The 15,970-nt window shown below is 41.6% G+C and overlaps 1 protein-coding gene across 1 annotated transcript in view; it reads right to left on the reverse strand.

The window, feature by feature from the left end:
- The window catches only part of unc5db (unc-5 netrin receptor Db), a 161,228-nt gene that overhangs the window by 51,687 nt on the left and 93,571 nt on the right, over positions 1–15,970 (reverse strand). Inside the window, exons 4-5 of the mRNA XM_041042882.1 lie at positions 11,076–11,219; positions 9,432–9,535 (exon numbers count right to left, since the gene is read on the reverse strand). Coding sequence (XP_040898816.1) covers positions 9,432–9,535; positions 11,076–11,219 — 248 coding nt within the window. The remainder of the gene's footprint in view (positions 1–9,431; positions 9,536–11,075; positions 11,220–15,970) is intronic.

Below are 15,970 nucleotides of genomic sequence, written 5' to 3' on the forward strand. Positions count from 1 at the left end.
TTCAGGGCTTTGTGTGTGTTTACATAGGATGAACTCAAGCACAGTACTGAGTTGTAGGTCAGCAGCATTTTGGCAGTGCTCAGAGCCCAACACAAAAGAAAATATTAATATTTGAAGTCAAAATATGCTTTGGGCCTTATGAGCATATAGCACGGGTAAAACATGAGCCGCTGAGACAGCTGGATTGATTCAAGCAAGAGCAGATGTGTGGCAAAGTGCAACATACACCAGCCATTTCACTTAACATCGTGCCATTTGACACTACTGAGTTGGGATGTGCTGATCTGAGGACAGGATGTGCCATAACTGATGCACATGAAGACTCTACTGGTCTGTGCATTTATTAGAAAACAATGAATGTGGTATTTTTGATGTGCTTCATTCACTGTCTGTGTGTGTTGCACACGCAGCAATTTAGCTAGTATTGTTTTCACCTTGTGAGTCTGCGTGTGTGTGTGTAATCATGGTGAATTTCCCAAATACCTACTGTATTGGGAAAAGTGGTTTTGAGCACTCTGGCAGGTCTGTCTGTCTGTCTATGGACAGATTTTGTCGCCATGGTAACATCACAACTGTGCAAGTAAAACAGAAAAAGCTGGAGTCCTATCTTTCCAGTATTTGGAGTTCTCTGACTTTCTTTTTTGGCTCTGTTAGATGCCCAATAAGACAATTTAAAACAGTCTATGTGTGTGCTCTTGATTTTAAAATCTGCAGATTTTTAACATTAATGTCAACATTGGTATCAGTGCTGCTAATCAGAAATTGTGGACAGTTCATTTAGTTTGCTGGCAGTGTACTCAGACCAGCTGGTGAACTATACCTGCATGTTTGGGAAAGAGGGGGGTATCACACTTGACAGCTGGAGACATCTTCGAGACAAATGATGGTTGATGGCATGCATCACTGAGTGAATGAGACAGTGACTTATAAATGATGACAGGTGTTTTCAGACCGCAGGTAAAAACCATTAACTTCAGTCACATTTATGGGCTCAAATTAGGTTCAAAAGTGTGTGGTTGTAAATCAACCTGTGTAAACCTGCAAAATAAATATGCATTAGCAATTCAAGTTTAAAGGTTTACAGCAGTTGATTTACAACTGCAAACTTTGGAATTATTTGTGAACATCACTTTACCAGCTCAAAATCTCACTGACCTTAATTTGAGCCCATATAAATTATCTTGCTGTCAAGTGGATACACGTCAGTACAACTGTATATATGTGATGTGATGTTTCAGGTGGGGCTGTAGCCAAAGAGAGGAAATGATTAGCAATATGACATGATATCTAACAGTTTCCTGGTTTGCAATCAACCATTTCCTGTTAGCAACTGGTTGGCAAGGTTTGCTACCCAGTATCACTGGTAACAATGATTAATGGCCCAGAGCTCTTCATTGGTATGTTTGTTGACCGCAGGGTGAAGGGATACATGATCCAGAGAGCTCAGATATCAGTTTATCATAAATTAGCTTCTGTATTGTTTTCCTTGCTGTGTTTTCTTGCTGTTGTTACATAGTAACCACAGTGGTAAGCTGAATAAGTTTAGCCATCATAACCTAAGTCTGAGCTGCCAAATCTGGTGGCATTTAGTGATCATTTTGTCAGTCATTTTTAGATCAAATCTTATTGTAATTAACAGCCCTGCAATAATTCATAACATCATTCAGCTTTGTCAGGACTGAACCAGAAAGGTGTTTAGGGTTTTATTCTGTAATTTTAGGTCTTAGTGTTATACTCATGCAGTATTTCTAATAAGCTATATCATGTTAAATTCAAATACATTTGTAAGAAAAAAAAATTAAACAACACAAGTTAAATACTAGCCTGCCAGCTACTGCTCAAAAGACATTATCCAAGCCCAATTACTGTTCAGTGACCCCATCTGCAAGCAATGTAGCAATGTCCCGTTGCTGTGAGATGCTAATACATAATGTTACACTGCTGCCTTCAATATGCTGCTTAATATGGCTGTTTTTTTTTTTCTGACCAAGTCCTGCTGTTGCCATCATATTCTCTTCATGAATTGAATGTTGTCCAAGATCCTACAGCCATAGCATTAACATGCCTAGGTCCAGGCTAGCACTCTTGGTGGTACATTCATTGGTGCCAGTCGTCACACACAGGATGATTCTGATGTGCAGGAAGAGATGGAAATGAAATGTGCAGCGTCACCATTCAAAGACAGATACACTGTGGTCGATAATGTTGGAATAATGTTGTTTTCAGACACGCTCCTCTTTTTATTCCTATACACATCAGTAATCACATTTAAAGAGACTGATCAGTAACGTTTTCGATATTTTAGAAGATATACACTTTATCTATAAAGAATAAATCACATTGTCACAATCATTTCATGAGAAGAGGTCAAATATATTTTATTCCAACTTTATTGGCAACAGTGTATTTAGATTATGTCAGTTTTTGAAAAAAACATACATAGCAGTAATTTCACCTTCTCTTTTGTCATTAATATTTAAACTCCATTCACACGTTTCTTTTTCTTCAACAATATTGCACTGCTTAATGACATCATCCCGTTTTTGTCAAAATACACTGACAAATATATTTTGTCGTAATTTTAATTAATGAAATTTGTGACATTGCTGCAATGGAAACAGCAAAGCTGGAGGAGGCAATCTCTTGTGCACTGAGAGAACCTCTGGGGCCTCATCTAAGAATTAAAACCTCAACCACCCACACAGAAAAAGGGGCAGACTTGCATCCGGCAATTCTTGTAACTTTCTGAAACCAATAACAAATAATCTCACCCTCCTCATGTGGTGATTGGTGTGTGGAGGCGTTAAAATAAGGCAAGGTTTAAGCTTCTTTTTCAAGATCACATTTGCACATTCTTCACACAACTTCTTCCGCTTGTAACAGCATGAATGCCTTCAAGGAGACCATTCAAAAATGTATTCCGTTATCACCATTTACATTACGACTACAAATAATCACAAAACCCTGATCTCTTGGATAGAGATCAGGGTTGAATGCAGCTGAAAGGAGGCTATTAGCCCTGTCTTTGAGTGCGTCCTTTTGCAACAGGTTTTGCCTTTAGACGTGGTTGGACGTCACTTAGCCAATTCATTTCAAGAAAATTCATTCCCCTCAAAACTGTACAGTGACCCACATAAATACTGTTTCGACTGTACCCTACAAGTCCCACCCTGCTATATAGCCACAGCTGGGTACCACAACCACCGACACTAAAGCCATTAGGCAGTCAAAAAAGCACTATAACCAATTACCAGCAACAGAGAAGAAAACTAATTACGAATTACAAACTTAGTGACGCTTTACTGCTTCTACCCTGGTAAGGGAGCTGCATCGCTGCGCTTGCAAATTACATTCATAGTGAGGCGGAATGGGCCAAGCTGATGGATTTATAGGAAGCGCGCAGGCACTCTTTATAATAAACAACACTCAGGCTGGATGCAAATAGGAAGTGCCTTTGGGCATGCAAACACTGGGTAAATAGAAATGACACACAGACCCGAGGGATGATGGATTGCAGGTATATATTGACATGAATAAAAATGATAATGGACATCATAACACAGAAATCATTTCTCATATTCTGCATTTTGTCCACACCAACTGAGTCAGTTGTACCAGTCTTTTGCAGAAGTGGGATTTTTTTCTTCAGAGCGCAGTACAATTACAGCACTGGAAGCCTCGGTTTTTCCTTGTTAGCCTTGAAGAAAACTTGGAAGCCAATCTTCAAAGGCTCCCAGATTCTTCTCTACAATTAAAAGATAGCCTCTCGTACGGAATTCATCAGAGGTAAAGCGCTTAGCATCTCTGATAGATAAGAAAACAGAGAGAGACAGACGACTCGGAGACAGAGTCTAATTTCTCATGATCAAAGTCATCTGTCACTGAATGGGTTACATGAAGTGGTGGCACCCCCCACCCACACCTTCCGACTCTTTATGTATTTATTTCAATTTTATCCCGGGAAATTTGTGACTTGAAAGAGGCAATTAACGTGTGGCAAGAGCCGGCCCTCACAGAGTTTGGGGCCACGCTGCACATTAGCTGTCTGTCTGCCGCTAACAGCCCGTGGGTAATGATGAAAAGATTCAACAAGCAGAAGGAAGGGAAGAGAGCGAGCGAGAGAGGCAGGGGAGAGAGACGAAAAGGGGGGGGAGAAAAAAAAAAAGATGAAGGGACAAATACAAATTAGCCCGGCAAGTGTGTGGCAGAGGATGTGAGAAATGAATTGCCTAATTGGCACATTTGTTTCAATTAGGACGCGGTCATCAGTGTCAGCCTTGACGGAGGGGTTTCCAGGCGGTGCCCCACATCAGGGCTTCCTCCCTGTGATTTCATTACACAGACCGCCCCTGAAGGTCACCTCCTTCAGCCCTGCACGGCGGCCAGGTCCTCTCATCTACTTAAATACACACACACATGCACACAGCTCATTCAGATGACATTTGCTGATGATTAGATGCTGAGAAATGTGGCGGTCGAGGGGCAATTAGAGGACAGAAGAGCAATGTAATGGGTGACACTGCGGCCATCATCAAGACTTATGAGGAGAACGCTGATCAAGACCTTGCCAGCTGACACATTTTCCCCTGCGCTAGTGTGCCTCATCGCCCCGCTCCTAGGTCTAATGGTCATTTGATGTCAAGGTGACGCAGTACAAACGGTGAGCTTCAGGGCTATAAGGAGAAAACTCTGTCTGCTGAGTCATGCTTAGGTGTCACAATTTAGCATGAGCTCCTCCCCTTTGGGTAACTCTCATCAGCCTGTGGCGAAGCCGGCGTGGGCGGCAGAACTTTTTTAATTGCAGAGTATCTAATCAACGCAATTACATGGATTAAGCGTCTCCGTAAGGTGCACCTCGGGGACCAGGGGACGCCAGCGGGACCCACTGAACAGCTTATCAGAAGCGACACCTCCGAGCACGGAGCTAATCCACTTCACGGATTCTCCCCACAAACCGATCAGCAGCACATGTAAAGACAGGCGCGCTCATTGAGCACACACATAGACACACACACACGCACACACACACAAAGATAGCCGCAGACTCTTTGAACTCAGCATGGCTCAGTGTGTTCATACGAACAGCAAGCCTGACAGCAGCAGGTAGAGTTGAAGGGAGCTATCTGCAGCTCAGCTGTGCTCTGCCGCTCCGGAGGTTAATCAGAAAAGATATGGGGAGAACACAAAGTGGGCTTGTGTTGCCCATCCACCCCCCCCGTTACTTCCCAAATGCCACCTCTCCTCCCCTCCGAGCTATGTGGCACTGCATTACTATTCCACCCTGATCTGTCTTATCTTAACGAAATAAATAGAGGGAGCTCCCGGCTTCGGCCTGGGCTGGGGGTGGATGTAATTGCTTGGCTTAATAATGAAGCTCATCATCTGCTCTCTAGGAGACTTTCTCTGACCTATGAGAAAATAACACAGGCACTCAGCAGCGAGCTCGGAAAGTAGAAACAAGTGCATAGAAGGCGGGAGGTGGGACGGAGTTAAATGCTAACTTGTTTTGGAGCAGCATCGCAATGTCTTTGTGAAGCTCAACAGAGAACAGCTTGTATCACAGTGCAGAGGCATTTAGTTGATTCCCCTTTGTGCCGTAGCCTCGGCTGTCTACCTGAGCTACTGTAGATCAAGGGGATTCATCTTGGATTAAAGGCTTTCATTCAGGGAAGTTGAAATTGGCTTCCAGTTTGGCTGTTCATTTCACACTTTCTCTCAGAGTCACCTCTCAAAAGAAACTCATTATACAGGGTTCTCATGGACTCCTTTCTGCCCAAGTTAAAAGATCTGCTCTGCATTCACACCCCATGATATCTGTGAAGTAAAAGTGGAGGATTGGTTTTGGATCGGTAGCACCGAAACAAAATTACAAATAAGCTGCTCCTGCGTTCTATTAACCAAAGGTAAATTACAGTCTCTGCTCTGTGGATACAATGCATGAAGGTATTTTTGCAGCAAAACACTCAAGAATTTGCATGTTGCAATTGACACTCACAGACAATATTCACATACCTGTGTCGCAGTATTTTTCTGTTGTTTAACTTGTCTGAAGATGTCTGGGCATCAAAGGCTGACTTTGATTGACAAAGGCTTTCAACTATAGAAACAGTTTCATTGTCTGTATAAGTGCGACACACAGTGGGGTCCAAATGTTTATATATTTACTTTCCCGCCACCTTCAGTAATGTTTTAGTGGATTCGTTCAATTAAAATTCCAAATGGTCAGACATGTCAATTTATAGAAAGGTTCCTTTTGAATGTTGCAGCGCAGATACTTGTTTGTATGTAATCTATGTTAATGTATTTAAAGAACATGATGGCAAACAATTATCTATTTACATATCCAGCAGACATGGAGCGGCATTAGCATTCACTTGGTGTCAAGATACGGTAGAGAGACATTTTTAAAGAGGTGAGGGGATCGCAGTCCTCCAGCAGGTACGGACGCTCAGAGGAGGTAAAAGCAGCTTTTCCTGTCTTTTTCTTAGTGATCCAAAAAAACGTACAATTCTCATACTACAAACCTGTCAGTCATGCTCAGATGGCTTCCAGTGAGTTATATTTCACTTGGACATGGGAATTTACAGTGAACTCTGCTGTCATGTCAGGTTTGTGGTGTACACAAATATGTGTGTATTATTAGTAGTGACTGTAGACTGTAGTAGAGGCTGTTTCATTTCATGATTAACTACTGTGGTTTTGTGTACAGCAACAATGTTTGCAGTTTAAAATAAATAGATAAAAATATTAAAGAAAACAAAAACATTCATGTAAATGATGAATCAATTACTTGAGCAAATAATTGGAGATTCATTTAGTTTAGTAGAGTAGTGCCTTTAAATCTCTGTCAGAGCCCATCGTGAACTAAAAGAACAGCAGGTGCTGATAATCTCATATTTATTTTATGTCCATACTGACTCTGACAAAATAGAAATGAAAATGAGCACAAGACAAACATGTCAAATGTTTCTTAAAAACCATGAAACTATAATGGGACAATTCATTGGAGGGAAAGAAGGGAGTTGAACTACAGGACTGTCAGAAACATTTCTGCTCTGGCACTTTCCTCACGCTCCTCCTGAGTCAAGGAGAGATTCCTGCTCAGTGTCAGACTCCTGCTTAAATAAACTGTTACCACATGATACCAAATGATTTTACTGTGCGTAACTGGAGACTCATTAGCTCACCCTGACATCCTTGCTGACAAAAGTGATTTCCAAACATACCCTTCGGAAGCGCAGTGTTTACGTTGCACCCCAAACCGCAGACTCGCCTTCTACTGGGCCTGCGCTGTGTTTGCTACACCGGCATCCATCCTGCAGCTGCACTCTGAAACCTCACACCACAACACTCATGGACACCATCTCAATATTTCATGGACAAGGTGCGCTGAAATCGACTGGGCTGAAGATATCTGCCCTGTGCTCTCTACATTATTCACTCCCATCTCTTGAGGCTGGGCTCATTTGTGTTGACAAAGGACTAAGATGGGAGATTGTGATTTCGGTCTGTACCTCTCAGATTCAACTATTTTTATCCCCACTGTGGATTCTGCGGCGCTGGAATGACATCACTCCTCCATTTCCACACTGAATCATTTATACGGCACGGGGGCCGGAGGTTGACCTCCACCTAAATCTGTTCTCTGCACACATCAATTACACATCCATTGTTCATGTTGATAATCACTGGACCGAATGAGACAGTCTGGTGAAGAATATGCATTTGGTGACATTTTTTTCACCGAGACATTTAAATGCTATATTTGCCCCTCAAGTCAGTCTTGCAGGTTGACTGTGAGAAACAGCTGTTCTCCCGTCTCCCAGGGAGCCGGTGTTTAACTTGCCACCAGGCATGATTTAAATGCTAAAGCAATAAGAACAACAATTCACAACGAACTGCTCTTTAGTGGGTGAAACACGTTAAATACTCTGAGTGCATGAGAAATGAAATTACCTTTTCTGTGTAACGTCATATTAAGCAATCCAGTACAGCTTGTCTTGATGCATGTCACTATTATGGTCTTTCATACTTGGAGATATATGTATGATATGGGTCTGTGGGCCATTCATATGTTGACAGCTGTCACAGGCTAATCATCCTCAGCACTTCACTGATAAACCACATTATAACACAGAATAATTAGCAAATAAAACTTCTTCCCATATTCACTCTCACTTGCCCCCATACATACTTTGTTGTGTACGTTCTCTCTTTTTCCCTCCCTCTTTTCATCCATTTAAAATTTTTTTATTTTTTATTTTACTGTTTTGGGAAGTGGGTTAAATTATGTTTAAATGTCAATATAGTTCAATTCATTTTCATCCCTAATTCAGACACTTGGTTAACAAATTAGGGCAGAAATTCATGATTATTTTCATTACTACTTAATCTTCATTATTTTCTCAATTAATCAATTAATCGTTTGGTCTATAACATTTTAGAAAATAGGGAGGTTTGGTGCAGGTTTGACTTACCTCACAGAGTCTGTTTGATACTGTGATATCCTGGTTTCAGAAACCTGGATACGTATCTGCTATCTTTCATGGATATTTTAGATGTAATGATGCAACGCACGCTCACATATTGCTATGTCCATACTGCAACGACACAATGATGAGATTTCCTTTCATGACTTTTATGTCTTCACTAACACAGTGAAACCTTCTGATGAACCAAACCACAGAGTCCAGAGCAACAGCTCACGTCTGTGCACCGGGTGAACACACTGCTGCACTGCCATCTGTTTACTGCATTTATTATACACTGCCATTTGAACAGTTCTGAGTGCACTTTAACCTATATATACTGATATACTGATATATATATATATATCAGTATATCAGTATTCAGTGGCTTTTGCAGTCCCCAGTCTGCTGTGACACAACAATTTCCCCCATCTATCTATCTATCTATCTATCTATCTATCTATCTATCTATCTGTCTATCTATCTATCTAAACTATAATTAGACCATTCACTTTGTGGCCTGACCCACTTTAAGCCAGATGTTTCTCTCAGTGTGCCCAGCCGGGACTTGCAGGGCTAATGGGGCTATAAATTGAATTTGAACAGAGAATCTCTGAGTGTGTGATGTTTTTATTTTATTGATACATTATACAGTTTTTTTGAGGGGGAAGATTTGATTAAAATGAATGCTGTGAATCCTCTGCATCTCAGGCAGCTGACTCACTTTAGAACCAGCATGTTCATTTCTGAATGTTTATGCGGACTTATTGCTGGTATCTAACACAACTATATCAATCTCTTAAAGGTCAGGGAAAGCAGAGCTGAAGGTAGAATTGACCGTGTGAGCGGCAGAGACTTCAGCAGAATAAGGATGGCCACTCTGATGCAGATCTTTTCTGCTCAGTGGGAGTATACGTTTCTCCTCTTTCAGAAGAGGAGGAGTGAGGAGCAAGTGGGCCTTACCTCTGCCACAGGCACTCCCTCTGGAGGGCGACAATGCAGAACGATCATCCCATTGATTGGCACCTCCTTCCCCTGGGGGTCCTGCTCAAAGTTTTTCCTCAGGTCTGTGCGGGGAGATAAGAGGCAGCTGTCAGGTGTCAAGCGTTACGGTCAGCCTGGTCTCAATCCTCTTCAGCAGCTAACATGCCGGCCTGCCCCTGGCTCTGCACGCCACGACCTTCAAAACCCATTGCAGACCCTATAGGGTAGAGAGGATCCAATGGCCCTGCGCTGGGTAATCTGTTGACAAGGTGGTTTGGAGGATACACTGGATAGAGGAAGTGAGCGAGGATTGCTCTGATCATCCTGGGCATTCATGTGCATACAATAGTGACGGATCCCATTCTGCCCATTTTGAAAACTGCCTTTGATAGCTTACCGCGCCACCACTATCCACTGAAAACCTTTAAAATGTCAGCCTTTTTGGAAAGAGGGAATGTGCCTTTGAAATTTCAGCATGGGTTATGAATGGGTTTCATGTACACTAAGATCAAGAGAGAATCCCCGCATGTAAGGGATCTAAATACAGGAAAGAAGCTGTATAACAGTGGCTACAAAACCTCTGTTCGGCTGGCAGGTAGATAAGCACAAGTAAGTGCCAACGCACTGATATGCAAAGCCCAGACGATAAAGATTTTCACATCACATCAGTCTGTGAACTCAGATTCTTACTTTCTTCCAAGGACAAGAAAAGATGTTTTTGTGTGGTCGATGTTAAAAAGTACGTGATGTCTCTTTGCTTTCTTTTCAGGGCCAAATCAAAAATCAAGTAAAAACACTACTGTAAATTAAAGATAAGAGGAGGGCTTTTATATAACGTGGATTAGATTAGATTCAACTTTATTGTCATTACACATGTACAAGTACAAGGTAATGAAATGCAGTTTAGCATCTAACCAGAAGTGCAATAAGCAGCAAAATGCTGAAAGTGCAGAATATACAGTAACTATATGTACATGAAAAGGGCAGTATTATGAACATAATGTTCAGGTGAACACTGTCTATAACACCTTCTAGCAGCAATGCTGATTTTTAGCTGTTGGAAAAAGTGGCTGTGAGTGTAGCTGACTGTGTCCAAACTTGATTAGACAGCATTTGATTCTGGGAATTGATTATTTCACAGCTGATAAATCTGATGCTGCTTTTGATAAGATTAAATCAGCAGCCTGTGCTCAAACAGTTTGGTCCAGACCACAGAGATGATTTAAAAAAAAAAAAAGGCCTTATTGTCATTTAAATCCAGTCTGTAAAGGGTAACACATGGAGAGACACTGTAAATACTTTGTTGGACAGTTTGGTTAACCTGTCATTCTGTATCAACATAATACTGCTGCGACCTCCAGAGGAAAATCTAAGTTTTTTTTTTTTTTTCAGTGATTGACAGACAGTCACGCTCTGCTTCACAACACTTGAGGGCTTTATCTTTTTTTTTTTATCTTATATTTATTTTTTCTGTTTATCTTCTGCTCGGGTGGTCACAAGCAACAACGTATTCCAAGCAGTAATATTGTCCATTTTGTGTGTGTACCACCAATGAACAACATTTTGTGACACTTTGTGACACAGCTGCTGTATCACCGATCATTAAGGTGTTTCCATACTCACAGGCGATGCGGACAGTAGCCTTGCGACTCTTGGAAGTACCCAGGTGGCTCCAGGCCACACAGAGACACCAGTAGTCCTCGGGGCCATGGAAATCCTCCACCTGTTGACGGGACACGTTGATCATCACCTCACGCACCTTCAGCCCTGGTACAACAGAAAGGATCAGACAGTTAGCAAACAAATACACAAAACGTGTTTACCTGCCTCACAGTTACATTGTTGTTTAAGGCTTCAGTCAGGCTTAATTTGAAAATTTGAAAATGGTTATTTTCAAATGTAGTTAAGTAATGTCTCTCTCTTTGTCTTTCTGAGTGTGCCAGTCATCCACTGTTCTCACTGGGAAGCAGAATGAAAAACAGAACAAATCTAATGCATTGCCAGCTATCAGTGAGTAATAGAAGAAATAAAAAAAAAACAAAGCCATGCAGGAGGGTTGGTTCTTCAAATCCTCAGTATTTCAGGGAAGGACTCTTCATTGTGAAAATAACTTAGACCCTGTTGCGATAATGCAACCCTGACAACGTAGAAACTAGAACCATTAAGTTCATGGTTCAGGTTGATTAGGCTAGTATTGGGAAATGGCAAAGCTGATCTTGGTATGGCCTAACTGTTTTGTGTTGTTGAGCCATCCTTCCATTTTCTGTGTTGGTCATACGTTATTGCTGTTGTAGAAGTCTAGAGCCATGCTAACACATATTAGTTTGGAATGTTAGCATTTGCTAAATAGCACAAAAAATCTGCAGCTGAGGCTGGTAAAAATACCATTAGTTTTGCAAAAATTTGGTTATAAACAAATATATGTTGGACAAAATTGTATCTTTGCAATCAGAGGATCACCATAACGGTACAAGAGGAAAAGTCATGGGATCATCAAAGTCAGCTGGCATCAACCTCTGGGGACCATGAATGTCTGTATAAAAAGTTGTTCCAATCCATCTGGTAGATATTGAATTATTTCACAGGATAATCATGGATATATGATCTGAATTCCATGGTAATATTTCTGCGCATTTAAGTCAGAAGTCTCAACCTGCTGGTGATAATGCTACTAACCAAAGTCTGTAAACGTTACTCTCTGTGGACCATGGATGTTTAAAATTTCATTCAGTCTGTTCAGCCGTTGTTCAGATATGACAGCTTAGACCAAACACAGGACAGACTAACATAGAGCCATGTCGCTATCATGGCTAAAAACATCTCTCCAGGTCTTGGGCTGGAATGGGTTTTCAAATTTGGTAAACAGTAATCAGTCAAGTTCAGCTGGGTTGGTTAAGATACATTTACAGACCAGGTTTAGGTGTCTGTCTTAGGCATGTGCAGAACTACAGTTAAGGGAAAATGAAACTGGAGAAACTGGAGAGCCCTGCATTATAAATAAAGGTCCTTAAAGAGTCCTTAATCAATACCTCAATGCTTCTACAGGCTTGCATCAGTGATCAATGGGTTTTTTTTTTTTTTACAGGATTAGTTATGCATAAGTTCCTCGGAAAGGCCGACACACTTCCTAAATCAGTGCCTTCTCCCCCTCTCTGCAGAGTTCTGAGAGCATCACTAAGGAAATTGGCAGAAACACAGTCCCCCAGGGGCCTCTACTGTATGTTCTGAGCGCTCAATGCTGCTAACAAGAGCAAAGCTAAATCAGCTGTAGCAGAGTTAGCATTAATAATTTGGACTACACTTAACCGCTTCAAACAGCATATGTAGGCTTGCTGTGCAAGCGACACCAGGACAATATACCATATTATGTAACAGAAAAGGCATGCGAACACAGCACGCTGCACAATGCTCTTATTTTACTGAATGCATTAAAGAAGAAGAAGAGAAAAACACAATTTGAAAATCCTCTTATGCAACACAACGCAAACCCCAGTTGGAAATATTCGTCACCCTGTCATATAGCCTCAGATGGGTATATGGAACCCATATTTAATCTGAGTCATCGGCTTAGGGCCTGTCACTTGTGTTTTCTCACTGCTCCTCAGAGCCTTTTTGCCGCCTGTAGGCCTCATACTCACAGCTGGATTAAAGGCAAGAGATGTGCAGTGTCTTCAGGACTGCAAAAGACCAATACCCACACACACCTCTGCCCCAAACCCCTCCACCCCTGACTCTTCTGGCTCCTGTGCATCCACTGTCTCTGATAAATAACTCTTTAATCTGACACGCTCTTACTCAAGTCAAACAGTCTCACACTGCGGCTGCACAGCTTGTGAGGCACTGAGCAGGTTTCCAAATGAATACCAATTAAACCCGAGTGAACGGCAGCGCGGCTACAGCTACGGATCCATGCTGGTGTGGTAAAATTAAGAAATGGAGAACATTTCACAGCAGGTGGTCTCCACTGTACAGGGTACGGCAAATGACAACAACGGGAAAGTGGGCTTCTTCCTTTTTGTCACACCAAACACGTTTGACAAGTTGTGAAGCGCTGATACAAATTAGGTGGTTCATGTCAGTATGGTGCACAGCAGTGTATTTGGTGACCAGGATAGCTTAAATCGGGATTGACAGGCCCGGAGAAAAAAAAAAAAAAAAAGAAGAAAAAAAGTAACTTTTAAGAAAAGTAATAAACAAAGCTGCAGCTCTATGGTCGGTGCATCCTAGTCACAGCCCCTGTTGAGAGTGAGACACAAGCATAATTCATAATTTCTCCAGCAGCGGCAGAGAGCTGGCAAGTGACAGTGTATGTGTGGGAAAAGAGACAGCAGAGAAAATAATGACTAATGACTTTCCATGATGCCCTAAAAAGTGTGAGCCTGTGGTTTAGAGAAGAGGAAGAGACGGAGAGAGGGAGAGAGAGAGAGAGAGAGAGAGAGAGAGACGGGGAGGACAGACAGACTGATGGAGAGAGAGAGAGAGAGAAAAGGCAGTGGTAAGCTTTCCCGACAGAGGGACACATTTTCCGGAGTCCAAACCGGCATCGACAGGTGGTTTGCCGGAGAGACGGAGACGAGTGGTGCCACTGTGTCATCTGTCAGCCCTATTTGTTTATACGCAGAATACTGTTGACAGGGCTCATTAGAGTAAACCACTTGATCTCTTCTCTCCTCCCCAATCCCCTCCTCACTCTTCGCAGTTTCCTGAGTCACTTGATAAATCCATCCAAAACGGCTGCCTGACTCTGAGAAAGACTGGCAAGATGGCAAGAATAAGAACTAAGTTTTGACGGCTCTGAGATCCCCTGAGGAGGAGAGTGTTGCTGCTGTAGCTTTGCCATAGCATAGCTTATTAACTTGGATGTGGAAGACAAGAACTTTATTAAAATGTTGCATTAGGATCATTTCTGCTTTGCAGGTTTCAGCTTTATGGGTTTGAGATTAGAGGAAAACTTCTGTCCCATGTCATCTTTCTCCCTCCCTCCACCTATTTCCTCTGGTTCTCTTCTGTTAACCACCCAATAAAGGTAAAATAGGAATAGGCTGCAGTCCCATAGATCAATATTAGACTTTTCAGAAAATGCCAATATCTGCCCAGTGTACTGGCGAACCCAAAATACTGCTCCAAGGGAGCAAAGGGAAAGGGAAGCTTGGGATTAGACTTTGCCACCCTGACTTGAGAGAGCCTGCCCTCATTTTAAAGGCAGATGTTTCATTTAAATATCTGTGTGGATGTCATTACTGTAATTCACAGTCTAAAGGCCTGCATTAACCCTTGAACCCTCTGTTTCATTTACAGGCTTATGGTGCTAAAATTGTCCACTATATCACACAGGCAGTTAACCAGCTGGGGACTGCTGTTAGTCGTTGCTCAGTCTCATCAGTGATTTGAGCAGCTGCTGTTTTACTTTGTGACTTCACAAACTTCAGGGTCACATACGCTGTCCTGAGGTCTGTGTGTTGCTGTGAGTTTTGGAGCTTGTGAAGTGATGTTCACAAATATTTCCAAAGTTTGCAGTTGTAAATCAGCCTTTGTAAAACTGTAAAATAGATCTGCATGAGAAATTCGTAGTTTTTAGATGTGTAGAAAAGATCTGTATTTTATTTAATTTATACAAACACAGTACATTATATCTTCACCATCATTTTCTACAGCATCAGCAAATATAATTAAACCCATCAGCGTAGCACTCTTTGGTCTAACACTGAGTTTGAAATTTTAAGAAAATAAGGCTGTTGAGCTTCTGTTAAAAAATTTGAGAGGACTGTAAATTGAAAAGCTATTGTGAAGCACTTGATAGGCCCTTTATCATCAACCAGCAGTGAGGCTGATACACAGAAGGTGCTAAGCCCAAATTCTAGCACTTAACCCTAGAAATCTGAATCATTTACAAATCCATATTCAGTGTGATGCGTTTTTGTTAATGGTCCCTGGGAAATTTGTTGCACGTTTACAAGGCATGACATTTTGACTTCTCTTTGAAAGAAAAGCACAGATGGCTCTGCTCTGTTCAGTGGGTCATGACAGTGTGACAATGGGCTGACAATACCAGGACCCTGAAACTGAACCAGCTAAATGGAATTCAGCCATTGTTCACAGTTATTTACACCTGTGCTTTCCCTACTGTCACATGTCACAATGTCATCTATGAGAAAGCCCTGTTAACCCCTATACACAGTCTATGGATCTACTGTATGACTGTACAGGAATATAGCAGTTTGCTGACACTGTCATAGACTGGCCAATTATTTTAGCTGTCTGTGAGGCTATATCTATGTAATATATATTTATTGTATTAGCTATATCAAATATGAATTATACATTTATTATCATCATTAGTCATTATCAGCTTAAACCTTCATTTTCTCATTAAATTCCCCTGAAATGTATTATTATATATTAGTATTAGTATTAAAGTAAGCTCCACGCTGTACAACAGAATAACACATACCTTTGTCAAACATCAGTTAGGTGAAAACATCAGATTTCCACACAGTCAGAGACAGCTGAAGTGTGTG

Source organism: Toxotes jaculatrix, chromosome 7 (assembly GCF_017976425.1).
Source record: "Toxotes jaculatrix isolate fToxJac2 chromosome 7, fToxJac2.pri, whole genome shotgun sequence".
Lineage (NCBI taxonomy): Eukaryota > Metazoa > Chordata > Actinopteri > Toxotidae > Toxotes > Toxotes jaculatrix.